This window comes from Equus caballus, chromosome 20, assembly GCF_041296265.1.
Source record: "Equus caballus isolate H_3958 breed thoroughbred chromosome 20, TB-T2T, whole genome shotgun sequence".
In the NCBI taxonomy this organism is placed as follows: domain Eukaryota; kingdom Metazoa; phylum Chordata; class Mammalia; order Perissodactyla; family Equidae; genus Equus; species Equus caballus.
In genome coordinates this window covers 45807934-45834172 of record NC_091703.1, presented here as the reverse complement: position 1 = coordinate 45834172, position 26239 = coordinate 45807934, and the positions used below count along the sequence as shown (strand labels likewise).

The 26239-nt window shown below is 55.4% G+C and overlaps 2 protein-coding genes across 4 annotated transcripts; one reads left to right on the top strand and one right to left on the bottom strand.

Moving 5' to 3' along the window:
* The first annotated feature begins 1842 nt into the window (after positions 1-1842).
* DLK2 (delta like non-canonical Notch ligand 2) lies at positions 1843-6398 on the top strand. 2 transcript variants are annotated; one of them, XM_014734439.3, is made up of 6 exons: positions 1843-2110; positions 2604-2730; positions 3003-3066; positions 4042-4172; positions 4618-4762; positions 5477-6398. In XM_014734439.3, the coding sequence occupies exons 2-6, from the start codon at positions 2655-2657 to the stop codon at positions 6210-6212; spliced, it is 1152 nt and encodes a 383-aa protein (XP_014589925.1). In that variant the 5' UTR covers positions 1843-2110; positions 2604-2654; the 3' UTR covers positions 6213-6398. The 2 variants fall into 2 exon arrangements, with proteins under 2 accessions (XP_014589925.1, XP_070100739.1); XM_070244638.1 differs by having other exon boundaries at positions 2524-2730.
* Positions 6328-25842, bottom strand: ABCC10 (ATP binding cassette subfamily C member 10). 2 transcript variants are annotated; one of them, XM_001497482.6, is made up of 22 exons: positions 25653-25842; positions 25152-25323; positions 22111-23329; positions 20512-20739; positions 19744-19900; positions 19350-19459; positions 17627-17706; positions 16835-17006; positions 15517-15615; positions 14671-14860; positions 13824-13901; positions 13489-13683; positions 12917-13070; positions 12534-12723; positions 10471-10814; positions 9968-10137; positions 9295-9455; positions 8732-8985; positions 7640-7785; positions 7443-7540; positions 7085-7197; positions 6328-6794 (listed from the first exon to the last, which is right to left on the bottom strand). In XM_001497482.6, exons 1-22 carry the CDS (start codon positions 25759-25761, stop codon positions 6641-6643), a joined length of 4593 nt encoding a protein of 1530 aa, XP_001497532.4. In that variant the 5' UTR covers positions 25762-25842; the 3' UTR covers positions 6328-6640. The 2 variants fall into 2 exon arrangements, with proteins under 2 accessions (XP_001497532.4, XP_005604001.2); XM_005603944.4 differs by having other exon boundaries at positions 25603-25714.
* Between the last annotated feature and the right edge of the window lie 397 nt (positions 25843-26239).

Here is a 26239-nt window from a genome sequence, read left to right as displayed (position 1 = left end):
GGATAAAAAAAAAAAGGGGGCCAGCCTAGTGGCCAAGTGGTTAAGTTTGCACCCCCTGCTTTGGCGGCCCAGAGTTTCGCCGGTTCAGATCCTGGGCACAGACATGGCACTGCTCATCAGGCCATGCTGAGGTGACGTCTCAAATGCCACAAGTGGAAGGACCCACAACTAAAAATATACAACTGCGTACCGGGGGGCTTTGAGGAGAAAAAGGAAAAATAAAATCTTTAAAAAAAAAGCAGGATAAACATTACAGGTATGTGTCAAAAAAAAGCAGGATACAACATTACAGGTACTGTGTAAAAACATCTGGGTAGCAAAAGGAATCAAACAACAAGAGCGGTTTTATCAAGCTGGTGGGATCGGAGGTGATTTTTTTCTTTATTCCAAAAGTTCTTTAATGTTGTTGAATTTCTTTTTATAATAACAAAGGTTGTACATGTTCATTGTGGAAAAGGGGGAAATGCTGAAAAGCAATAAGAGAAAAATAACCTATAATTCCATCATCCAGAAAAAAAAAATCACTGCTGTCCTTCAGATAGGTTCTGCTTTGTTTCCTGCTCCCCCCCCCGACTTAACATATTCTTAGCTTTTTTGACATCTTTAGACTTCACAAAGGTGACTTTTAATAGTCACATAGTGTTGACATATCATAATTTATTTGGCCTACAGCAATTTTGCACATTATAGGCTGTTCCCATTTTTTCACTCAAAAAACATTTTAACAAAATAGTGGTTAGAGCCCTGGCGTCACTCAAATTCAGAAAGCGCATAAGGAAAGAGGTGATCAATTTCTGGGAAGGTGGCTAGAGAGATGGGGTGGGCGTGGCTAAGTCCAATGGAGATTGCGAGAGAACTCAGTCCAGGGGCTCCGTCCCTCTGCGAGGGAGGGCTGCTGTCTGTAGGAAGCTGCTCTGCACGGGCTAGGGACGCCTCCTTCCAAAGTTTTGAACTTAAAGATGGTGAAATCTTGATCTGAAGGATTAGAGATGGGCAGTGACGTTCCTGACCTTTGCCCTCTTGCGTTGTGCAAACGAGAAACCGTTTCCCGTTCTTGCCTTGCCCAGGTGTCTCTGAGCCATTAGCCTGGAGGGGTAGTCCTCCCCCATACCCCCCACAGAACTCTCAGCCTGAGCTCTGGGTTTGGGCAGTTGACGATTAGCCTGAAGTCAAGAACGGATGTGATCCGGGGTACAGAAGTGGGAACTTGGGGGGAACATTTACGAGTCAAGGGCGTCCCCAGTTCAGGGAGGCCTCCCGGTAGCGGTCACGGACAGGAAAGGGGTGGGAAAGACAAACTTGACGGAGGGAGGCATGCGGGGCTAGGAGGGCTGAGATTCGGATAGGCATGGGTCGATCCTGGAAGGCTGTAGATGGTGATGAAGAGAGAAAGAAGCGGAGGGAGCCGAGGAGGAGAGGAGCAGACAGATGAAGCAGGTGTTGTAGGATTTACAAACGGAGGAGGTGTGGGCTGGTGACAGGAGGAGGGCGGGGAGCAGCAATGTGCCCTGAGCGGGCATGAGGTATATATGAGAAGCGTAATGGGAAGCGGACTGGTGAGAGCAGAGGTGGGGCGTGGGGTGAGAGGCGCAGGTCAGGAAAGCGGGGATGCGAGATCGGAGAATAATAGGGCTGCGCACGTTTGGCCGGCACTTTACAGTCTGCTCCCATTTAGGCTCCCATAATCTCCTCCTTTCTTGAAGAAAGCGAGGTTCGGAGAGGTTGGGCGGCAGCAGAGGGTGGGGGCCGAGGGGAGGGCGAGGCCGCGGAGGAAGGGGCGAGCTCCGGGCGAGTTGCGCGCGGTGCGTGGCAGCGGGGCGGGGGGCGGGCCCGCGGCAGCCCGGGGAGCGGAGGGAGGGGGAGGCGGGCTCCGCCGGCACACGCCGCCCCTGGCAGGCGGCCTAAGCGCGCGCGAGGAGCCGCCGCCGCCGCCGCCGCTCGGGGTCGCCTTGAGCCCCAGATTCCCGAGCACTCGGCTCGCATGGCAGCCGCCTCGGCTCCCGGCCCCGCGGCCCGCTAGGGGCGGCCCCCGCCCCAGCTCGGCCCTCGGCGGAGCCCGTCGGATCCGGCCTCGCTCTGCGCCGCGGGGCGCGCCGCCTCCCAGTCCAAGGTGAGGACCGCGAGGGCAGGGGAGCGCAGGGCGAGGGGCGCTCTGGGGACTCCAGGCCCCGCGCAGCGGCCGAGCCGAGCGCGACAGAGATCGGAAGGGGACGTGGGAGCAAGTCCTGGGGGTCGGGGGTGGGGGGCGGAGACGGCTAGCGGCCTGGAACCGGCCCTCGCGTCCCCTCCGTGCTCGAGGCTGCCTCTCGGCGCTGTCCCCATCCCCGCGGACTCCTCCGTCCGACTGCATTCCCAGCCTGGTCCTTCTCGCGCCCTGACCTCGCTCTGCGTTGCCCATCCGTCGCCTTCTTCCCACAGAGTCCGCTCCCAGGTTCCCGTCTCCAATCCCCTCGCCTGCTCAACCCTTCGCCGCCCCTGCCCTCGATACCCCCACCCCACTCTGTCCCGCCGCCCCTTTCCTAGCTCCGCTCCTGTCACTCGGAACCGGAGTCCGAACCGCTATCTCCGCGTCCCGCTGCCTCCCAACCTGTGCCGTCCCACAGGTGTCCGTCCGTCCGTCCATCCGTCCGTCCCTCCTGGGGCCGGCGCTGACCATGCCCAGCGGCTGCCGCTGCCTGCATCTCGTGTGCCTGTTGTGCATCTTAGGGGCGCCCGTTCAGCCTGCCCGAGGTGAGCGCGCCCCCAGGGCTCATGTCGAGGCCCTGTCCTGCCGTCCCTCGCTTTCACGTTGACCTCTGCCGGCCAGAGACAGCACTGCAGACGCTCCGACCCGCGCGGTTGGCCGACCCAGGTCGTCTTTGGAATGGAATGAGTGTCTTTTCTGCCCTGCCCTAGAGCTGAACCCACCCAATTACCGGGACCCCGGATCCTCTCCCGCCCCCGCATCTCAGGGAGCGGAACCCTGACCCCGGGCTCACCCCTCCCACATCAATCTCTTGCAGCTGATGACTGCAGCGCCTCCTGTGACCTAGCCCATGGCTGCTGTGCGCCTGACGGCTCCTGCAGGTACCTCTCCTGAGCACGTGCTCCCAAACTTTTTGCTCCCCATTGCCCAGCCCTCCACATCCACAACCAGGTCAAGTCCCGGGACAGACTGTCTAGGCGTGTAGACCCTACTGCTCGCTTGCCATGCCCTCATGGCACACAGGGCAGGCTGGCCATCCTCTCCCCACCCCCGGTTCCCCTGTGCCTGGCTTTTGGCTTGTGTCTCCCACTTTACTCTCACCAGTTTGATCCAGGAATTCTGAAACAATCCTCAAGATACCAGGAGAAAGACCTGAAGCTTGAGAGAGTTTGGAGATAGGAAGCCACGAGGAGAGAGGGAGATAAAGGAAAGATATAAAGAGAGTTAGGTTTAGCCTGGAAACGGAAGGCTGCTAGAGGATTGCTGGGGAGAAACGCTTGTGAAAGAGGGTCCTTCTCTATGAATTTGAGTAATTGACTCACTGTGGTGGGGGTTGGGCAAATTTGGCAGCAAGAGGAAAGGGTGTCTGGACATAAGGAAATGAACTGACAGGGCAAGCTGCTGGTCAGGCTGGGGTGTTTGGGACTCTCTGACATGGGTCAGGCCTTTGCCCTGGAATCAGGGTGGGAAGATAGTCCTGGTGACCTTTCAAGGTCACTCTTCTTTTCAAACGTTTCTGAGCACCTCAGACATGCCAGGAGTGGTACTGGGGGCAATTACAGACATCATCTTATTTAATTTAATACACCCCTACCAGGTGTATCCCCAATTTACAGAGGAGAAAAACTAAGCATCAGAAAGTAAGTGCAGAATGAGGACTTGATGCTTGTGTCTGATGGTCTGATTCCATGTTTCCCATGACCCTGCACAGCCCTACACCCACCTGGTTTCCCTTAGGGCCTGCTTTCCCTTAGGGCTGTCATACGTCCTTCTGTTTTCTAGAGGCTCTGGTCTTGCCTCCTCCATTTCCTTACATCCCCTACCCGAAGCCCTGACCCTGTGCTTCTCCCCATCAGGTGTGACCCAGGCTGGGAGGGGCTGCACTGTGAGCGCTGTGTAAGGATGCCTGGCTGTCAGCATGGTACCTGCCACCAGCCCTGGCAGTGCATCTGTCACAGTGGCTGGGCGGGCAAGTTCTGTGACAAAGGTAGGGGAGTAGAGACAGTTGGCTGTGGGGCTAGGGAGAATGTATGTCTTGGGAAAACATCCATCCATATTTACTGAACAGCTATTGTATCTGGCTCAATCCCTCAATTACATGGTATTTCATCATTTTAGACTATACCTATCTGTTGTCTGAATTGGTCCTCAACATAACTCCATGAGGCAGCTGCTGAAAATTGTACTCATTTTACAGATGAGGAAGCCAAGACTCACAAATGAGATACTTGTCCAAAGTCACTTTGAGACAGACTGACAGTGCCAGGAGCCTCCTGACTCCAAATTCACTGTTGTTGCTTTCTCTGACACCATACCAACCCAGGGTGGGTTTGTAGTACAAGCCATACCCACAGAGCCCTGGGTGGGGCCTGGGCAAGTCGGGGTGCCAGACGTGAGGGGCTATCCCAGAGCCTTCCGGGTCTCCTCTCCAGATGAGCACATCTGTACCACGCAGTCCCCCTGCCGGAACGGAGGCCAGTGCGTATATGACGGGGGCGGCGAGTACCACTGTGTGTGCCCACTAGGCTTCCATGGGCGTGACTGTGAGCACAAAGCTGGACCATGTGAGCAAGCAGGGTGAGTGCTGGCCCGGTGGGATGAGTGGGCGGTCAGACAGAATCTGGCGACCGGAAGATGGAGGAGGCAGGACTGTTGAGAGGGTGGTGGCGAAGTCTTAGGGCTGAGGGTCAGAAGCCCAACATGCGGACACCTGAAGATAAAACCCCAGCCTGCCAAAGTGTCCATAGTTCAGGGTTTCTCAATGTTTTTGTACCACCTGAACCATTTCTTCAACAAAATATCTATACGAGCTGGAGGTAATAACAGATCCACGTGTGACAGCTCTGACTGGGGACAGTGGGTGTGGGGAGGTAGAGGCCGCCCTAGGACTCCCCTCAGCCTCCCAAGAAGGCTGGGATGCAGCCCCTAAGGAGGTTCCACATGGCAGCCTTACACCTCATTCTCAATGAGGAAACGGGCCTGCAGGACTGGACTTGTCCTCATCTGCCTCAGGCCTGAGAGCCCGCAAGGATGGCAAGAGTACACTGACCTTGAGCCCTGCCTTTGGGCCAGGCCCTGTGCTGACTGCCTGACATTGGGTTATCTCATTTAACCCTTACAATTTGGGAAGCTGGGTACTATTCTTATTTTTGTTTTTAAAATGAGGCATTCGAGGTGCAGAGTGGCTCAAGGTGACGTAGCTAGGAGGAGGGGGGCAATGGTCAGGATGCTGACCTGCGCTACCCTGTAGGTGTCAGTCAGTATCAATGCCGTCTCCCACCCCCGCCCCAGCTCCCCGTGCCGGAATGGCGGGCAGTGCCAGGACGACAATGGCTATGCCCTCAACTTCACGTGCCGCTGCTTGGCGGGCTTTGTGGGTGCCCGCTGTGAGGTGAATGTGGACGACTGTCTGATGCGGCCCTGTGCGAACGGCGCCACCTGCCTGGACGGCATAAACCGCTTTTCCTGCCTCTGCCCTGAGGGCTTTGCTGGACGCTTCTGCACCATCAACCTGGATGACTGTGCCAGCCGCCCCTGCCAGAGAGGGGCCCGCTGTCGGGACCGTGTCCATGACTTTGACTGTCTCTGCCCCAGTGGCTATGGCGGCAAGACTTGTGAGCTAGTGTTACCTGTCCCGGACCCCACCACTACAGCAGACAGCCCCCTGGGGCCCACCTCGGCTGTGGTGGTACCTGCCACAGGGCCTGTCCCCCACAGCGTGGGGGCTGGTCTGCTGCGCATCTCAGTGAAAGAGGTGGTACGGAGGCAGGAGGTTGGGCTAGGTGAGTCTAGCCTGGTGGCCGTGGTGGTGTTTGGAGCCCTCACTGCTGCCCTAGTCCTGTCCACAGTGTTGCTGACCCTGAGGGCCTGGCGCCGGGGTATCTGCCCCCCTGGACCCTGTTGCTATCCACCCCCACACTATGCCCCAGCCCGCCAGGACCAGGAGTGTCAGGTCAGCATGCTGCCAGCAGGGCTCCCCCTGCCGCCTGACCTGTCTCCTGAGCCTGGAAAGACCACAGCACTGTGATGGGAGGTGAGGCTTTCCGGCGCCCTCCTTCACCTCCTCCACCCCTCAGACTGGAGTGGTCCTTTCTTGCCACCCCTCAGCTAGGGTACACACACTGAGGGACCTCAGCCTCACATCAGAAATATTATTTTTTTAATACAAGAATGTAAGATGGGAATTTTATCAAATAAAACTATGAAAGTACAAGTTGGCTCCTTTGCCAGAAAAACCTGCCTGGAGTCGCAGATGCAAGAGGGCCAGAGCAGAGGCCTGGTTCTGGGGGAGCCTTGGGACTCTGTCCCCGTTTCCAAAGAGGAACCCAGGACACTCTTTTCCCCTCTGGGGAATGAGGGAGAGGTAGAGCCACAGAGGAGATGTAAACGAGCAGCCAGCCTCTTGCACCTGCCTGGCAGAGGGTGGGGAGAGGGTGGGCACTGGGCTCGGGGCCTTCAGGGAGAGGAGCGGGCTCCCTGCTGGCTGCTCTGCAGCAGCTGCTGGAACAGCGAGTGGGGCTGGCTGCACAGGGTGGCAGGGGAGTCCAGCTCCACGACCCTCCCTGCTTGTAGCACCAGCACCCGGTCCGAGTTCAGGATCGTGTTGAGCCTGTGTGGGATACGGTCGTCAGTGGAGGGATGAGGGACAAAACCCTAAAGAAGAAAAGTGACCCCTGTCCCCTCCTCTCCTCTCCTGGACAGCACAGGTCTGCCCCACAGGCTTTACCTCCTGGCTCTGTGCTAGGGGAGGGGGAGCAGATTCCCTCAGACAATGTGCTATAAAGGCCCTGGAGAATGAAGAGCTGAGATTCATGGGGGGTTGGAGTCTCTAGCGCCCTGACCCCTGGGTCCCTGAGGCGATAACCTCAGGTTAGATTCTCACTCTGGACGCTTGCACACCTGTGGGCGATGGTCAGCACTGTCTTATTGGCGAAGCGTTTGCAGATAGTCTGCTGGAGCAGTTGATCTGTCTTCTGGTCCACGCTTGCTGTGGCCTCATCAATGCACAGGATCTGGAACATGTGGAGGGAGTGGTGGGGAGAAGGGAGAAGAGGGTTAGCCTTGGCTCCTACCCAACCACTAGCCCCCACTCCTGGCCAGGCCAGCCCAGCCTGGCCTAGTCTACAGCTCCCGACCTCCAGCTCTAAAAGGAAACTAACTTGGTGCCCTGAGTCCTCTCCCCAACCCACTTCCTCACCCCAGACATGTCCCCTGCCTTCTTCCTGGCCCTCTTGAATGTTTCCTTCTCTTGCCTTACCTTGGCATCTGTGAGGAGAGCCCTGGCCAGACACAGCAGCTGCCTCTGCCCCAGGGATAAGCTCCGGCCCCCCTCACCCAGCTCACCATCCAGACCACCTGCAAGGCACAGCATTTTCACCCTCAGGTCCCGGGCCTCTCCCTGCTTCCTCCCTGCTCCCTCCTTCTGCTGCCCTGCAGGGTAGGCCTGGTACTCACCCAGGGATAGGATCACCTCCCTCAGATGGCACTGCTCCAGGGCCTGCCACAGGGCCCTATCCTCATGCAAGCCCTGGGGGTCCAGGTTTTCCCGCACAGTCCCACTGAACAAAAAGGGCTCCTGGGGGATGATAGCCAGCTGAGATCTGGGGGACAAGGAGAGGACAGGACATGGGGTCTAGGCTGAAGATATAGCCACTTCTGCTCCAGCACAGGTTTTAGCTGTAGGTCTAGCACTTCCAGGAAGCTTGGGGATAAGACCTGAACATAAGCCCCACTATTCCCCTGGTCAGCTGGGTACCAAGAACTGTGCAGTGCTATGAAGAATACAAAGAAACCAAAGGCCCAGACTTAGTCCTTAAGGAGTTTACATCTCACCGAGGTGCAAAAAACAGAGAACAAGAGTGGACTAAACTGTGTGGTCCTGACTCCAGCAGTCACTGGGACAGGAGTGACAGGCAAGGAGTGACCAGAGACGAATGGGGAAGGGATGCTTCGAGGTTGGAGGTGGGCCTGGAATTGGGTCCTGGAAGCTGTATGGTGGAGCTGAGGTAAGGCCACCACAGGCTAGAAGAGAGGCAGGTAGGGTAGGGGCAGGGCCTGGGATCAGCAATGGCCTTTAGGCCAGAGTTTCTCTACCTTTCCCATGTCATGGAACTCAGTGAAAACCATACTAGGTTAACCTGGGGGTGGGGGTGGGGAGATATTAGCCCCAGATGAGGCCACTGTGGCCAGGGGCCACTGGCCCAGGTCTTGAGCTGTCCCAAGCACCACCTGCCGAGCCTGAGAGCTGAGGGGATCAGTGTCCGGCACAGCACCTGGGAGGTGACTCAGGAGGCAGTGACTAGTGGTCTAGAGTGGAGGGTGTATGCTGGGAAGTACAAGAAAGATGAAGCTGAAAGGTGGGCCTGGGTCACACTGAAGACTGTGTGAATCTGGGCCTGGGCACTAGGAGCTCGCTCTCCTCGCCTGCTCATCCTATCCACCACCTCGCCCCCTGGTCCGCCCTGGCTGCCCTAAATTTATATACAGCCTTCCTGGCTGGGCCTTCCTAAGTGCTAGTAGTCTGGTTCCCCTCTTCTCCCACCAGACCTGAGCTCAGCCAGCTCCAGCTGGCTGGTGTCCACACCATCCAGCAGCACTCGCCCGGAACTGGGCTCCAGCAGCCGGAAGAGCACCAACAATAGGGAGGACTTGCCGGAGCCGGTGCGGCCCACGATGCCCAGCTTCTCTCCAGGCTGCACGCGGAAGGTCACCCCATCCAGGGCATTGGGCAGCCCTGGCCGGTAGACCAACACCACATCCTGGAACTCCACGCTCCCCTGGGTCAGCCAGCCGATGCCCAGCTAGTGGTGGGAGATGGAGGGAGATGAGTGAGATGGGGAGGAATGAGGAGGAGAAGGGAGGTTGGAGAGTAGAAGGAGGAGAGAATGAGAAGCAGACAGCATGAGAGGAGAGGGGGAATGGGGGCAAGTGCAGGAGAGATGGGGAGAAGGGACACAAAGACAAGAGGCACCATGAAGAACAGGGACATCACGCAGGGACATTAGAGTTGCTGAGAGAGATGGTGAGGAGTGAAAGGAAAGGAACTGAGGCCATCAGGAGGGTCCCTCAGGGTTCCAGCGCCCAGGCTTGAGGCAGGGGTGCAGGCCTACCTGCGGCAGCCGGTCCCGGGGCTCCTGGGGCAGGTCACAGGAGTACTCCTCCAGCCGCTCGACGCTCACCAGCATGGCTTCCGTCTGCGTGAAGCCGCTCACCAGGCCCGAAAGCAGGCCCGTCAGGGACAGGGCATAAGACAGTGACAGGCCCACCAGTCCTGGGGGAGAGAAGCACCAGCTGCTAGGGGATGCCTGGACACTGGGAGGCATGCAGGGAGGGGTGAGGCAGAACGGGGGAATCCCAACCTGTGAACGGTGGGCATTTAAAGGAAGCCAGCAGAGAACCAAGAAGATGCCAGGACCCAGACCAGGGCCATAGGAGACTAGATGCAAGGGAGTGGAATGGGCCTGTGGTGAGGTTGTGAGGTGACAGGTGGAGGACAGGTGGGCCAGGCAGAGTGCTGGGGATGGAGTGGGGCAGGGCAGGGACAAGGAGCAGAAGGTCAGAAGACTCCTTCTAGTCCCAGATCCACCACCACCTGGGCGAGTCACTCCTTGAGACTCAGCTTCCTCAACTCTAAAATGGGGGTGATGAGAATTACAACATATCCTCACAGGGTACTCTGGGTGGCAGGAAGAAATGTTGGGGGGATGGTGGAGGGAAAGCTAGGGGACAAGGGGTAGGAATAACATGCTTCTGAGGTGAGAATGAAGGGTCCCAGGGTGGCACCTGGGTCAGCGAGGCCCTGCTGATGCTGCACCAGGGCGATGCCTGCAATGGCGCTGACCACTGCAGCCCCCATGAGCTGTAGCCGAATGTCCAGCCACTGCATTGTGGCACTGGCAGCAAACTGGCACCTCTGGTTTAGCTCCAGGAGTCTCTGGTTCTCCTCCTCAAACCTGGGGGAGGCCAGGAAGGAAGCAAGGAGGCTCCACTGTTGCACTGACCCGCCCAGACTCCTTCCCAGCAGAAAGCCTCCTTCTTGGAGCTGATCTGCATACCCATAGGCCTCACCTCAGGAGTAGAGAGAGGCCAGTGTGCTCTTTTGTAGGGGGGTTGCTTTGCTTCATGGTCCCTTTTTTGTTTCTTTCTCTTTCTCCTAATGCCTCACCCATCCTTCCCTTTTCAGGAGAACTGAAGCTCCTCTCTCCAGCCCTTCTCAGGGGCCCCTCTCTCCCCTCCCCCAGCCCTCATCCCACTGGCTCTGGTTGGGAAAGGCAGACTTCACACACCTGTAGGTGGCCCCAGTGGCTCGGAGAACGGGGAGGCCAGCCAAGGTGTCAGCCAGGTGGGTGTAGAGTGGAGACAGGGTGAGGCTGCTGAGACGCCGCAGCTCCCGTGAGGAAGCCCTGTAGTGGCGCTGCACACGATAGTAGATGACGCTCAACGGTGGCAGCAGCAGCAGCAGCCAGGGCAGGCCAGAGCCCAGCACAGCCAGGAGGCCCAGTAGGCCTGCTGCGTTGGCCAGGAGGATGTTGAGGATGAAGGGCAGGCTGTCATCCGCACAGGCCACATCGGAGGAGAAGCGGTTTAGGACCCGGCCCATGGGCGTGGAGTCAAAGAAAGTCACTGGTGCCTGGAAGAAGGGGTGTGGTTGGGTGAGGTCAAGGCCTGGCAGAAAAGGGGCTGGGGCAGCCCTGGGGAAAGGGGCTGGGGGCAGCCCTGGGGAAAGGTAGAGAATAGGAAAGGAGTAAAGTGTCCTCAGAGTTTGGGGGCAGAGAGGAGGGGCTGGCAGAGCTTAGAGGAGGAATATTCCAGGGTGGGAAAGAGAGAAACTCTCAGGTCAGTGGTGACTCAGAGGCCATGCTGGCCACTCCTCTGCCTCTGCTGGACATGCCTACTCCCCTTTCAAGGGCAGGGAGCAAATCTCTCTGTGGAAGATGGGGAAGAAGGCCAGTGAATGAGATGTAGTTAGACGTCAGGAGGAACACCCTGACTACCTGTGGCTGGACGGAGTGGGGAGGGCGGCAGTCAAAGTCAGTATTATCTCACGGTTAAGCGCTCAGGCTCTGCAGTCAGCCTGCTCCTCGGATCCCAGCCCTACCACTTACTACATGCGAGACCCCACGCAAGAGGCTTAATCTCTTCAAGGCCCCTGTTCGTCACCTCAGGAACAGAGGTAATAATGGAAGTGCACCTCACAGGGCTGTTAGTAGGACTAAAGGCTATACGCAGAGCAGGCGCTTCGTACCGTCTGCCTGGCACGGAGCAAGTGCTCAGGAACTGCTAGCTATCTGGATTCCTGTTGGGAGGTACAGTCTCAAAGACAGCCCCTTCCCTTCCCTGTCCTCCAACTCTCTGTCTTTACTTGGGGCACAGTCCTATCTCAAGGCAGGGAACTTGGTCAAAGTACTTTTTGAAGCACCTCCTATTGCCAGCTTATGAGAAAATCCCTTTTCAGTCTGAAGATGTCCCCTCCTTGGCTCCTGCAGGAGAGGCAGGACAGTGGACAGCTGCTCCCTGACTGTCACTGCGTTCACGGCCTGGCTCTCCATGGAACCAGCCTTGCTCAGGTTACTTACACTCTCAGAACCTCAGTTTCCTCATCTGTAAATTGGGGCTAATAGCACTTACCTCACAGGGTTATTATGAGGCCCTAAGAAGATAACAGACAAGAAAGGGCTTTGTAACCATAACAATATTATTAATAATAATTGCTAATTGAGCACTAGTATGTGCCGGGCACTGTCCTAAGCACTTTCCATATACTAATTAATTTAACCCTCATAATAAGTCTATGGGTTACCACTCGACTAGATGTACACATAGCAACAGGGATGGATCTCAGAAACAGCCCTAAATAAAAACTAAGAAACAGAATGTCATTTCTAAAAATGTGTGCACACAAAACATAGGCATTTTGCAAAAAGACAAACAAAAAGATACATAATTAAATGCACTTAGAATGGTTGCTTATCAAGGAAAGGAGGGAAAATGGAAATAGGGTATGCATGTAAAAGGGGATGGATAAATAAATAAATAAAACAAAAAAGGGACCCGCACAAACTCAGGGGTGATTAACTCAGCCCTCTGCACTTGAAGTCCAAAACAGAAGTGACTCTGAGGAAGATTCTCTTCTCCCCATTTTCCAGATGAGAAAGCTGCAGGCTTAAGTAACTGGGTTTGAATGCAGGCAGCCGCTCTGCTCTCGGCCTCTCCAGGTCTCAAGTTGTTAAGGGCTGTACCCGACTGTGAGGGGCTATTTTCTCCTGAGGACTAGGAGGTAGAATGGGGGCCCCCGATGCAGCCCAGGTCCTGGGAGGGCTCCCCCATGCCACCCCCCCCATCCCCTCACCAGAAGGACTCGATGCAGCAGGCGGCGATGCAGGGTGGCGGCCGCTCGGAGGGTGCCCGCCGCAAAGAGCACTGCCCGGAGGAGGGTGCAGAGGGAGTTGACACCAGCAATGGTCGCATACACGGTGAGGTAGAAACGGATGTCTGAGGAGCCATTGGGGGCAGCTTTGGGCAGTGGGAATACTGAAGTGCTGGGTGGTGGGGAGGGGGCTGTGGGTAACCAAAAGTAGGGCCACTCAGGGGTCCCTTCCCCTCCCCAGGCCACCTCTCCCTGCCCTCCAGAAGATACAGCCCCTGGAACACCAGCCCCCAACTCTCACTCCCTGCCTGACAACCACTCTGGGAGCACCAGACCTGGTCCTAGCCCCAGCCCCAGCCACTCACTAGAGGCTTCCAGGGGAGAAGAGGAGCAGTTGGGCAGAGAGGAGCCCAGTGGAGCCCAGGCTGGTGGAGGGTGGCACCTCCTGGGAGCCGTTCTTGGCTGCCTTCAGCTGAGAGATCCAGTGGGAGAGCCACCAGTCAGCAGCATTCCTCGTGGCTGAGTGGGGATGGGAAGGAGAAAGTTTCCCTCTAGTCAAACACCCCCTTTCTCTGCCCTTGACTCTGATTTCTACCGTTCTTCACCCCCCTGGCCCTCCCCACCTTGCCACCTTCCCAAGTCCTCCCTAGTGTGCGCTGCTTTCCTGGGCCGTCGCCCTTCAGATCCAGGGAGAGTGTGAGCTTGAATTTACAGAATGGGAGCTAGCCTGGGGGAGCTAGATCAGAAGACGGCTGTAGAGCGCACCCCTCTGGCCCCTGGGACGCTCTCAGAACTGGGGGCCTGCCTCCTGTCTCAGCTGTTGCCCAAGCTTGGTGAGTCTCTGAGCTTTGTAATGACTAGTACAAGGTGATGGATGTCATGGGGACTAGACAACAGGGCTGTGGGTGGGATAAGAGGCTCCAGGGTTTACTCCTACCTTGCATGAGGAGCAGAGAGAGGAGGATGGCTAGGGCCAGGCCCCAGCCCATGGCCCTCCAGTATGCTCGGTACACGTGGAAGGCCACGGCGCCCTCCTTCTTGCTTTCTTCCTGCAGTAGGCGGCCAGATGTGCTCTCCTCCACCTCCAGCCTCTCCTTTGTTGTCTCTGGGTTCCGTACTGACTGGGCCGTGGCTGCGGGGATCAGGGAGATCAGTGGTGAACAAGGTTGCAGGACAACAGTTGAAAACCTCAGTGTTTCAGAACTGTAGCAGACATATCTCTCCAGTGTGGGGGTGAAGAGCAAGCCCTTTCCTCTCACCCCCGGGCCATACCTGAGTCAGACTCTTGTCCATCCTCAGCCCAAGCTTTGGGGACAGCTTGCACCAATGGCAGGATCTCAGAGGGAGGCCCTGGAAGGTAGCAGGAGAGATGAGGAGGGGCTGTCTGGGTACATACTACGGCTTTCTAAATGTGTGTGCCAATCCACCTCCTATTTTCTTTGGACGTCCTACCTGACCCTTCCTAACAGGACCCTTCACTGGACCCCCACCTCTGAGTAGGACCATCAAGTCCACTCCTCTGTGTCTGGAGTCCAATCAGCACAGACAGAAAATGCTCAGCCCTAGAAGGAGAGTCACGGCCACTCAGAAGCACCTTGTCCAGAGGTCACCTCTCCTTACTGCAGAGATTCCTCCTCATGCTTCACGAAATTCCTAACACTCTGGTGGAGCCCCGTTTCCTCCTGTTTCTCTCCCGCTGAACTTGCAGATGGTCACATCCCTCTGGATAATACTCCTTCAGAGGTTTTTTTGTTTTTTTGTTTTTTTTAATGAAAAGACTGTTCTAAATCTGACTGCTTTCTCTTCTCTAAGAACATCAGACTGTTCTCAGAGATCCTGGGCCTCTAAGCTCCTGAAGCTCCCAGTCACAAAGCCCAAGCCCCACATCCACTGGCGTTTCACCGGTGTACACCGTTCCCTCCTGCTCTCCACTTCCTCACACCAGTTCTGTGAAGGCAGGAGAGGGCCTCCCATTAGACAGAAGGATGACCGGGCCCAGGCCACACACAGAGAAGGAGCAGTTTATGCACTTGACAATCCATCTGCCACTCTTCCCTTGTCACACCCAGGCAGATGGGTCCCTTACTTGGCCAGGCTCCCACCTGGTGGCCGACATTACCTGCCTGGACGAGGCGCCCGGCCTCCATCAGCAGCACCACGTCAGCCCTCTCCAGGTACTCAGTGCGGTGTGTGCAGAGCAGCCGTGTGGTGTGGCTCAGCACTCCTAGGATGCACCGATGCAGCAGGTGATTGGCCACATGTGCATCCACAGCAGCCAGAGGGTCATCAAGGAGATAGAGCTCCTTTTCCTAGGGAGAGGTGGGGACACCATGGGTACCAAGGCCCAGGTCCTCTGGCAGAACCCAGACCTCTCCTAAGACGTGATCTTGAGGCAGTCAGAGAAGATAGTCGAGAAGAACTCTGGGGGCTACCCCTACAGCAGTAGAGAAGGAGGTGAGACCTGAGGGTGGACTCCCCCTAGTCAAGCAAGGCCAGTGCTCAACTTTGCTGGGTCCCAGCAACTCAAGCCACATAATGGCTTTTTTTTTTTTTTTTTTTTAAAGATTTTATTTTTTCCTTTTTCTCCCCAAAGCCCCCCGGCACATAGTTGTGTATTCTTCGTTGTGGGTTCCTCTAGTTGTGGCATGTGGGACGCTGCCTCAGCGTGGTCTGACGAGCAGTGCCATGTCCGCGCCCAGGATTCGAACCGACGAAACACTGGGCCGCCTGCAGCGGAGCGCGCGAACGCAACCACTCGGCCACGGGGCCAGCCCCCACATAATGGCTTTTTAAAGGGCCTTTAATTCTGCTTTGACTCTACAAAAGGTGGATGGGATGACCAAGGGACCAATACCTCAGGAACATGGAGTAAGGAGGGAAGAAACCAGACGCTGACAAAAACATCCCCATCCCCTCTCTCTCAGCCAAGCTCCCGAGGCTCCAGACTCCCCCATCTTTAACATACCTGGTATACAGCACGAGCAAGGGCAATCCGGGCCCGCTGTCCCCCGCTGAGGGTCACACCCTTCTCCCCCACCTCTGTCTGGTCCCCAGCAGGCAGGATCTGACAGGACAGGCCCCCCGGTGTTGGTCAGCGAGCTCCCCAGTACCTTGTACCCCACTTCCTAACCTTTTGCAGGGAAGAGATGGTGGGGGGTCAAGAGAGCCAGGGAGTTTGAGGAGACTGGACTTAAATTTGGGGTGAGTGAGCCAGAGAGGATAACCCATAATTCCAACAATGACTAGCGTTTGTTGAACAGTTTCTATGTGCTTAGCGCTTTACAAGCATCCTCTCATCCGACCCCCACGACAACCTTATGAAGTTGGCATTATCTCCTTTTCACAGATGATGCCAAAGCTCAGAGTAACTACCTCGCCCAAGGTTGTTCCACAGCTAGTAAGTAAGGGATAGGACGTGAACGTAGATTCTTAACCACTCCATCATACCCACTACCCTGCCTTTGTAACAGGCAAGGATGATGACGGGCAAAATTGATGTGAAAGCTTTCATAGGGTTTTAGAGAAGGAATGTACCCTGAGCCTTCCTGTGGCCTCAGGAGTGGTCCCCTTAGGTAAGGGGTCCCCAAACCAGAGGAAGCACCTGTGGTGCACCAGAGGGTGAGTCCCCTGAGGGACAGCTTTGTTATTCATCTCTTCTCTTAGCACCTAGAACAGTTCCCAGTACCCGGCAGACATTTGGAAAATGCCTGATGTAGAAATAAATAAATGAACATAGGATGCCCCTTGGTCAAAGTCACAGGTCTTCTTTTCTAGGGAAGTTCTGCATTTACCTGGACAGGGTAGTGGTGACAGTCCTGCAGGGGACATGGGGCTGGGTGGGAAGGCATGGGAGAAATCTGGAATCTCATTCCCCTAACTCTAGTTCTCTGGGTGCGGGGGATCCAGGGCTTGCCAGGCTTCCCTAGAGTAACCGTGACCCTCCCAAGCCTTCCCAGTGGGAGGTGAGGGACGGCCTCTTGAACCAGAACCACTAGTCAGACCTACGGAGAGCTAAGCCTCGTAGGGAACCCTCCTCTAGCCCCAGAGGCCTCAGAGTTCCCCCAACTGCTGTGTGGAACACCCAGTGACCACCACTCCTCTGGGCCCTACGTGGAAGGGGGAACTGAGCAACTGGACACTCTGGGAGGACGGAAGCCTGACAGCCAGCCCTAGGTAAATGGTGCCTGGGTAGAAGCAACCCCTTTCCAGAGAAGCAAGGCTCTGATTTGAGGTGTCAGGGACACAGGGAAGCAGGCGGCCAGGTTTGAGGGCCAGGCACTCACACTGAGGTCATCGTTGAGGGCACAGGCCTCTAGCACTTGCTGGTACAGCTGGGCATCGAATGTCTTCCCAAAGAGAATGTTGTCTCGGATGGTGGCAAACTGGATCCAGGGTTCCTGGGTGGCCAGGCCAAAGCCTTTGGACAGCCCCCACACTGCCACCTGCCCATGCAGCCTGTAGAGAGCCAGGCCAGCATCATGGGGGGCTGGTTCCCAACTGGGTCCTTCCAAGCCCAGCCCCTGCCTCCCAGAAGCCTCTCCAGACTGCTATCTTCGACAGAGGTTCCCCCTTCATGTCACATGGCTCTCTGGATTGGCAGCCACTGAGTCCTCATGAGGCTGCAAACTCATTCTGGATTGGGAAGGAGAGAAATTTCTCTTTGGCTGCAGCCAAGCAGCTGTCAAATCTAGATGTGCTCAGAAGAGTATGGCCACCAGCCTGCAGTCATTCATTCTCACCGTGAAATAAGAAGGCCCTGCTTCACACCTCTGTTCCTCTCTGGATCCCTTCCCTGCACAACCACATCTTCTGAAAGAGCAGCTGATGCCAGATGTTTCCATTTATTTCTCCACTCGCTAAGATGGCACTTAGAACCCTCTGGTGTGACGATTATGATAACTCATTTTCTTGACCACCCTCCCCTTTCCAGACTGAAAAGTATCCCAAGAACGGGACCGGGTCTTGTTCATCTTGGCATCTCTGGCCCTTAAAGAGGTGTCCACCACACAGCAGGGGATAGGTCAGTGCTTGCTGAAGGGTGGAGCTGAGGACTGAGGGTGCTAGAGGCTGCTTACCTGTGGAGTTCCCCAGCGATGGCGGCCAGCAGCGAGCTTTTCCCACAGCCCACCTTCCCCACGATGCCCACCAGGACACCCTGCAAGGAAGCCACACGTGTCAGGTCTCCCTCTGGAGGCCATGGGCTGCCAGTCATCCCAGGAGGTTTCTCTCTAGGCCCTAGTTAGTCTGTAGGGAAGGATCTCCACCCCACAGGCAGAGCTGTGGCTCAGTGACTGACACTCCTGGACCTAGAGAAGTGGGGTGTTTTATTCTCCACTCAGAGGAGCTATCAGTGTCACTGTCTGCGTCTCTGAAGAGGAGGAGTGTGCCAGCGAGAATGGGAGGAAAACTTCCCAAGCACTTCCAAGGAAAGCTCTGAGGCAGGCATCCCAGAATGGGGAAGGGGAGAGGACTCCAGGCTTTGGGGCCTGGATGCTGGGCTGGCTAAGTCCACCTGCGGCTAAACTTCCAACATCTCAGCGCAAAAAGCAGTGCTTTGCACAGGTACCCATTTCTGTGATTTGCAGTTTAAAACTTTCTGTTCTCCCTTCATTTCTGAGTTGCAACATACATTCATGGAGCTATCTCCCTGTACATAAAGGGAAAAAAAAAATTCCTCCTCTAGAAATAGGTGGGGCTCCCAGAAGGTGTCTGTGATGCCCCCACCCTGCCAGCCAGGATTGACCCATTACAAGTGGGCACTGGACCAATCCTAGACCCTTCCCTGGCAATTCTCTCTTTTGGGCTGCAGTCTGTGAGTGGGCGGGCTCTCTGCAGTCACATCTTCTGCTCAGAGGAGTGGGTCCACAGTGAGAGAAGAACAAGACAAATACAGAGAAGCAGACAGAAGGACAGCTTGCAAGTCGAGGCCTGGTTCTGGGTGGCTGCTGAGATCTGGCTGTGTGTTTGCCTTTGGATTCTGCAATTCCTCTCCATATCCTTATTATAAATTCTTGTTTGCTTAAGCTAGCTCCAGTGGGTTTCTGACTTATATCCAAAAAAGCCCCAACTGACACATTAGTAAAATTCCTTTGAAAAATTCCAGCCTTGTCTTGCCTGAACTAAAAAGCAAAACAAAACATACAGCCCAAGCCAGAAATGTGAGCCAAATGTGGTGGAAGCAGTTCAGGTACCACTGGGGAATGCTGGGTTGAGCTGTGGGGCAAAGGGTTAGAAAGGGGTCAGGGGAGAAAGAAAACTCAGGACAGGGGTGAACAGGAGTCACTGTCCTGCCAGGAATGTTCTTTCAAGTGCTCCTTTGACGATGCATGCCGGGTATGAGTCACAGGGTGTGATTCCTTTTCACCAGGCTAAATAGAGGATTATCTATCCTATTTGCAAGATCCTTCTCCAAAAGGGATGCTGCGCCTCTCCCCAGGTCCCCAGCTTGGGGGAGATGCTGGATAAGCTCTGCAGTCTGTTCAGAACTCAACAGCCTCTGAGGGACGTGGAGACAAACTTACTTGTTGGTCTGGACTGGGAGGATGTGAGCTGTCTAAAGACCAAGGAGAGATGTGACTACTCTGAAAAAGCTGTGTGCTGGAGGAACGGCATTCAAAAACGAGGTGTCACCTCCTCTCCGATTAGAATCTGCTCCCACAAACCCCTCCAGTCCCTCCCTGAGTAACCAGAGCTACAGGGCCGTCTAGCTACAATTGGTTCCGTCCTTGTTTATCTGTCACTGAGTCTGTATCTCCCTCCTTAGTCTGGGGACGCCCCCAGGGTGTCTGACCAACGAACCTTCTTCACTTCGAGGTGACTGATGAAGGTCTCCTGGCTGGTTCGAACTGGGTCCCAGGAGAACAGGGCTTCACGCAGCTCCAATACTGTAGATGGCTCCGTGGGGGGGTCTGAACAGGGAAGAAATCACTCAATTTGGGCTTCTAATCCACAACCTACCAGCTCAGGGAGGGTAAACCAGGGGCATGTCATTGGCTTGTCTGTCCCTTATATACCCACCCAGAACTAATGCAGCCTCAGTCTTGGTCTGAGGAGTCTCCCCGAGGAAATGGCCACCTGCTCGGCCTGGATTCTGCCGCCTCTGGCTTCTCTTGGCAGCATGTCTGTACAGCGCCCAAGGGGCTATAGTTCCCTCCTCACCCGTGCCAGGTTCTGCCCTCTAGCTCCCCATTACCTGGGCTGTAGTAGGCCTCGGGATTGTGGTTGGGAAGGTCAAGGAAACGCTGGATCCGGTCCAAAGACACTTTGGCCTCCAGGAGGCCATTGATCACCCAAGGGAAGTTGTTGAGGGGCAGAATGAGCATGCGCACCAGTGCTAGAGCCGTGAACACCTAAGTTGGGTAGAGGAGGGGTGAAGCATCACCTGAAGCCCGGGAGCTATCTGAAGGCCTGTTCTACAGGTGGCCCTGTGGACTGGACTGTGGAGGGAAGGGCAGGGCAGCGGCAGAACTGAGGGGTTGGCTGGACAATCCTTGGGTTAGAGGTGGCAGAGGTGGCCACTCCAAGAATCCTAGAAATCCCAGATGGTCCTTCAGGGATCCAGGTTACATCTTGATAAGCACACAGGCCTCACTCATTTTGAGAACTTCTCGGAATTTCCAAGTCTAGCCCTGGCTGGACCCAGCACTAGATCAGATTTTTCTTTCCCAAGGCCATCAGAATGGGGTTAAGGGGACCTAACATGGAGTCTGGACCTGACTGGAAGTTGGAAAGCAAGGAGGAAGAGAGGGAAAAAAGGAATTCCTTCAGAGGGAAGGTTATATATTTGAGGCCCCAGAAAAAGTCCCCTTCAGAGAATATCCCCTTGGTTGGGAAAGGATAAGGCAGCCAGGCATCCTCCTTCCCTCCTTCCCAGCCACTACTGAGGGCCTGAGCCCACCTCCCCACTGCACTGCAGGTTTCATGCTTTCCTACAGCCATCTCCTCACCTCCTGGTCCTCACCTTGGTGGCAGTGAGCTGGTGCCCCATGAGGACATAGGTGATGAAGATGACGATGGAGATGACAACTGGCAGGGCAGCCCACAGGTACACACAGGCCGCATCCAGGTATTTGATGACCCAGAGTTGCCCTAGCTCTTGAGCCCGGCAAGCCTCTACTCGGGCCCCCAGCGCCTGCTCCCACCCGAAGAACTTGATGACCCGAACGCCACTCAGTAGCTCTGTCATGAGCTAGGGACAAGGAAAAGAGAGCAGTGTGAAGTGGAGACACTGCTCCTGTGTCTTCTCCTTGGCCCGTCTTCCCCAGGGTCCCGGCAGAGCACGTTGAGTACTCTGAGCCCCCAGATACTCCGTACTTCCCTAGCCCTGCTTTTCCGCCTCTCCTCAACCCTTTCTGGAAACCCTGCCCTCAAACCCTTTACAGCCCTGGGTTGCTTGCCCTGCCAGTCTTTCACTTCTCCTCCATATGCTCTGGCTGGGGGCAGGTTGGAGCTAGAATCCCCCCACCATCCTAGGAGATGAAGTGGTGGAAAGTGCAGGGGCGTTACCCGCTGGGGTAAAGCCCTCTTTCCATTAGATGAGGGACTAAGGACTATTTGCCAAAGCCAGAAGATGTGGGCTTCGGGTGCTGGTCACCAGTCTGGCCCGTGGCTTGGGTAGTGTGGGAACTATGCCTGTAGGAGTATACAGGTGTAGGAGGCTGTACTACAGCTCAGGGTGACACAGGTCAATGGGCCCAGGCCAGAAAGGCAAAGGCCAGAGGAAATTCTTGGATCGTAACATTTGCACATCCCCAGCCTGCAAGCCAGGGAGGCACTGGAGCCTTCCCAGATGGCCCTGGAGACCTAGCGTGTAGCTGTCTCAGGTAGGGAAAAAGGCCTCATGCCGTAACTAGCTATCAGGGACACTCCCCCTGCCTGTTAGTATTCTGAGCTATTCCAGTGAGAGGTTGACAACTATGCCGTATAGACCCCCAGCCTGCCATCCCCTCTGTAAAGGTCCCCACCATCACTGCAGAACCCAGAACTGACTCAGCCAGACCCTCAACACCTAGAACTGGCCCAGGCAGGAGAGTGACCTCCTCCCTTCCCCACAGCCCACCCCTAAGGGGTAGCTGGGGTTCTCCTAGGCCTCTCCACATGCGGCCATGGGATGGTGTCTGAGATGAGGTGGGAGACTTGGGTCCCGGCTCTAACATTTAAAACCCATGTGGTCCCAGACAGGTTACTTCCTACCTCCTAGGGTTGCATGAGCTGAAACTATAATATTACTAACGGGCCACATTTATCTAGTGCTTCCTTTGTGACTGGCACTGTACCAAGCATTATCTCATATGATCCCAACAACCCTATGAGGCAAACAACTATTATCTTCATTTTACAAATGAGGAAACAGAGGCCCAGAGGTTAAGTGACTTGCCTGAGGCAATTAAACCAGTAAGTGGTAGAGATGGGATGTGAACCCATGTCTGTCTTTCTCCAGTCTGAGGTCTTAACTTCTAGATCACACTCACTCCTTCAGGCACCATACATGGGAGGACCTGGGGACCAGGATGCTGGGTGGGGTCTCAAGACTGCTAAGAGACCCCAAGCAGCCTCTCACCTTAACCCGCGCATCCTTGTGCTGTAGCATCTCCTGGTTGCTGGCCATGATGCGGGTGGCAATCACTTTGTTGACAGGTACCAGCAGCAGTGCCAGGATCAGACCGCCCACGAAAGCCACACCCACCTGGTGGTGCAGCAGGTAGAGGGTGATGGCCAGCTGAAGGGGCAGGCCCCAGGCCTCATGGAAGCTCCCAGCAAAGTTGAGCAGCCGCTCAGAGTCAGTGCCTAGTAGGTTCAGGGCCTCCCCAGCAGGAGGGCGTCTGGGCCCCAGATGTAAAGCCTTCCGGTACAGGATGTTCAGCACGGCCCCCCGTGCCTGAAGTGTCACCTTCCGCACCTCATAGCCATACTGATTCTGCAGCACAGCACCGAGTATGGCCCCACTGGCCAGCCCCAGGGCATAGAGCAGGCCGTTACTTAGTGGCTCCCGCCCCTCCTCCAGGAAGCCCACTAGGAGGGACAGGAGCAGGGGCCCTGAGAATCCTAGCATGGTCCCCACCAGCTTCAACAGTCCAAGTGCCAGGTAGTGCCGCCCAAACGCCCCATACAGGGCTCTCCAGAGCCGGGCTCCCTCCTGCCAGTGTGCCTGGAAGACACGGGCCAGGTAGGTTGGGTGCAGCCTGTGGGGCAGTCGGCAAGTGTCCTGGGGTTGCCGGAGCTCTCCACGGGCCCCACGGGCCATTAAAGGTGTCAGCCAGGCATAGGAAAAGCGTGACAGCCAACTCTCCCCATCTTCAGCTACCTCAGGCTCCTGTCCCTCAGACAGAAAGGGCTCCTGGGCCCAGGGTTCCTGTGGCACCCCGGGGACTGCCCAGCCCAGTCCATAGGCCAAGAGTGCAGTCAGCTGCAGGATGAGAAGGCACAGGCGGGAGAGGGGACCTGGGAGAAGTGGGGGCAGCAGTGTGCCTCGCTGACAGTGCCATAGCAGGGTCAGCACTAGCGCTGGGGCTGGCAGGAAGGCAGCCAGAGCCAAAGCCAAGGGTCCCCGGGAGTGGCCATGCGGGGAATGAGCCAATGCCCACAGGGCCAGGCTGTGGCTCATCCAGGCCACAGCTGCCACGCCCCCTGCTAGTAGCTCTAGCCCTTTGGGCCCTGGGCCTGCCCCTGGGGGCAAAGTAACTGGAAGGAGGTCTAGTAGTGGAAAGATGGAGAGCAGGAAGGAGGCTGCAAGTCGGATGCGCCAGCCAGAACTGCAGTGTAGGATGTAATCTGGATACCTGGGGACAAGGGGAAAAAGAGAAAAGGAAGCACATCATGGCTGACTCAGGGCCCAGACATACCTCCAATAAATCACTCACCTAGAGAGAATCAACTCCCTTTTCTGTCTTGCACACCTTATTTCTATGCCATTTTACCCTGGAATCCAGGGTCTTTTCTCCCAGGAAGTCTTCCTGGATTAACCTAATCCATTTTGTAATCTACCCACCCCATTTCTGATCATCCTTTCACCACAGAAATCGACAATTTTGAGTTAAGGTTGAACTGAACATGGAGACTCTAATTAGAAAAGAAATCTTAAATTTTCATACAGATACTCACTAAGGGATGAGTATTCATTTTCACAAAAGTATCTACCTAATAACCCTTAAAGTCACCTGAAGCACCATTACATGAATAAAAATTTGACTTACATAGAGCTTCTATACTTTAACACTATAGCCTAAATTTTATGAAACCTCAGAATATTCTACTTTCTGTTTTACCGATGGTTGTAGAAGACGGTGTGGATCATTTTTGTGACTCCATTAGCTAAACAAAAACCTCTTTAGTTTTGTCTATATCTTCTTGTCATGCAAAAAACATAGCTAATAAACAAAAGGGTGATCTGTCTGCCCTAAAATCAAGTACAGGAAAACACAGCTGCAGCAGCGAATATCAGAATGCCATGAAGGTGCACGAAACTGAATCTGTCACTCCCTTTGTTGGTAGGGTTAGGCTACCGACAAAGTTTAATCGTAGATTAAAATGCTTTGGGTTTATTTTAAAAAGTCCAGCTGATCACAGTTATATGGAGGGGTTTATATTGGAATGAAAGTCAACAGGTAATAATTCTATTTCCTAAGATGTGGGGACAGAAGAAAGAATATGGGGCCCTTGGAGGCTGGTACACTGGCCCCAAGTGGGCCATCAACCAGTCTTATAATTTGAAAATCTACAAAAGTGATGATTTCTACCACGCATCAGGCCTTTAAAAATGTGCCACACACTGCGCTATATGCTTAAATGCATTATCTGTTTTAACCTTCCAATAATGTTAGGAGGCTCAGAGAAGACAGGTGAAAAATAAAAATGGCAAGTAATAGGATATATTGGAGTATATGAGGAAGCCATTTGGTGTAAACCTAATTCGGCCTGACCTTGTCTTTCCAAAAGGGCCTGACCGAGGCCATTGAGCATGCATTGTATATCTGCTTTAGAGACTCCCTATGGCAAGAGCAAAGGCCCTTGAGATAAAGGTGCAACTTCCCTCCCCCTCCCAACGTTGGCATCTCCTTGAAGATTAAGCATCTTTCTTTAGGCTGGGAACTGATTGCAGCGCTCACCTGTGACCCCCCCCCCCCCCCCCAGCCCGAGGCAACACACCTGCCACCCCCGCGGCGTTCACTGAAACAGCAGACCTAACTACCGTTTCCATCAATCGCTGTGCTGACAGAGCAGCCTCGTGACTATTGTAAAAGGGACATTTCAATCATATGTGAAACATACTCTTTGAGGGTATATAACCACCCTGTGTACCCCCACTTCTTTGGAGTGCTCTGTTCCTTTGTGGAAAGACTCTCCCGGGTTATAATCCTAAAATTTAAGCTCAGAATAAACTCACCCAAATTTTCATTTACAGATTGGTTATGGATTATCTTCGTCGACACAGGTCACCTGCCCCAAAACAGCCACACTGCTGCAAAGTGGTGATTTTATTCTACTTTTGCCCTCCTCCAGAGACCTCACTACGTATTCTGGTTACACCGCCGCGGAGATGAGAGTTTCGGGTGAGGTCTGCAGGCGCACACGGACAGATGTCTTGCACCCGTCTCTACCTACCTCGGGGCGCCCCAGTGGCAGGCGCTGAGCACGGCGAGGAGCGCGTGGGGCAGGGCGCTGAGCACGAGCTGAGTGAAGCAGTGGCCCGTGGTGTCCCCCTCCCACACCGGGAGCGGCTGCACCGCGCTGGTGCCGCACAGCTGGGCCAGGAGCCGCTCCATGGAAGCCTCACCTGCGGGGAAAGCCGAGGGCGGAGGGAGGGAAGGTTCCTCCCAGAGAGGAGCAATCCGTGTTCCCAAGGGCGAGGTCCAGGCTGGGAGCCTGCACCCGGGGGCGAGGGTGGTGGGGGAGCGGTGGGGATGGGGACAGGACGCTGACTGGGAAGGCGGGTGGTGTCAGCGAGCCCGGACAGCTCGCCCCAGCCGGGTCTCCCCGACTCCAACCCCGCCCTCGAAGCAGGGCCTCCCCTTGCTTCCGCCCCGAAGCCAGATCCTGCTGAATCTGGCGTTACCTCAAGGGGTAGAAAGGAAGGTGGTTTGGGTTTCTGGACTGGTCACTCACTCAGCCTCGGTTTTTCGCCCTGCCTTGTGTCCCCGCCGCAGACATCCGGAACCTCTAACCTGAAGAAGCTGCTTTCCACCGGACCCGGAGATCCCGCGCACTGGTGCATGCAAAAGAGCGTGCTGCCGGGGTGTGGTGCGGGCCAAGCTCGTTTGGCACCCCCTAGAGGCGGGATGACCGTTCAGGCGCCGTTTGGCCCTCCCATTCGCTAGGCTCCGGCGCTCATGCGCACGGCTCTCGGCCTCCGATGGCCTCGGTAAGCGGGGCGCTGCTGCTGTGGCGTCCTTGCGTTTCGGCACGCCTGTGCTGCCTGTCTTGCGTGTGGACCGATCTCGGCTCTAATGCAATGTCATTCATACACTCTCGCGGAAAGTGTTCTCTCTCATCTGTCTGCTGTTTACTAGCAGTCACATGCATTGCACTCTCTGATTCTTAAAGCTTACAGAACTGGGATGCCAAACATGCGTGCTACACGGACGAATAATGTCACTTAATGACGCTTGAACCGTTTTCTTCCTTATTCCAAGGCTGTATCGTTTGGGGGAAGTTACCTAACCTCTTTAAACCTCAGTTTCTTTGTACAAAGG

Bases quoted from the DNA above. Each gene is read 5' to 3' on its own strand.
- DLK2 (XM_014734439.3), top strand. From the start codon at position 2,655: ATGCCCAGCGGCTGCCGCTGCCTGCATCTCGTGTGCCTGTTGTGCATC. The intron at 2,731-3,002 runs GTGAGCGCGCCC...AATCTCTTGCAG, and splicing joins GCCCGTTCAGCCTGCCCGAG to CTGATGACTGCAGCGCCTCC. The intron at 3,067-4,041 runs GTACCTCTCCTG...TCTCCCCATCAG, and splicing joins GCGCCTGACGGCTCCTGCAG to GTGTGACCCAGGCTGGGAGG.
- ABCC10 (XM_001497482.6), bottom strand. From the start codon at position 25,761: ATGCACCAGTGCGCGGGATCTCCGGGTCCGGTGGAAAGCAGCTTCTTC. The intron at 13,684-13,823 runs GTATGGCCCGGG...TGATCCCCGCAG, and splicing joins TGGACAAGAGTCTGACTCAG to CCACGGCCCAGTCAGTACGG. The intron at 9,456-9,967 runs GTGCCACCCTGG...TCTCTCCCCCAG, and splicing joins GCAGGGCCTCGCTGACCCAG to GACTGGTGGGCCTGTCACTG.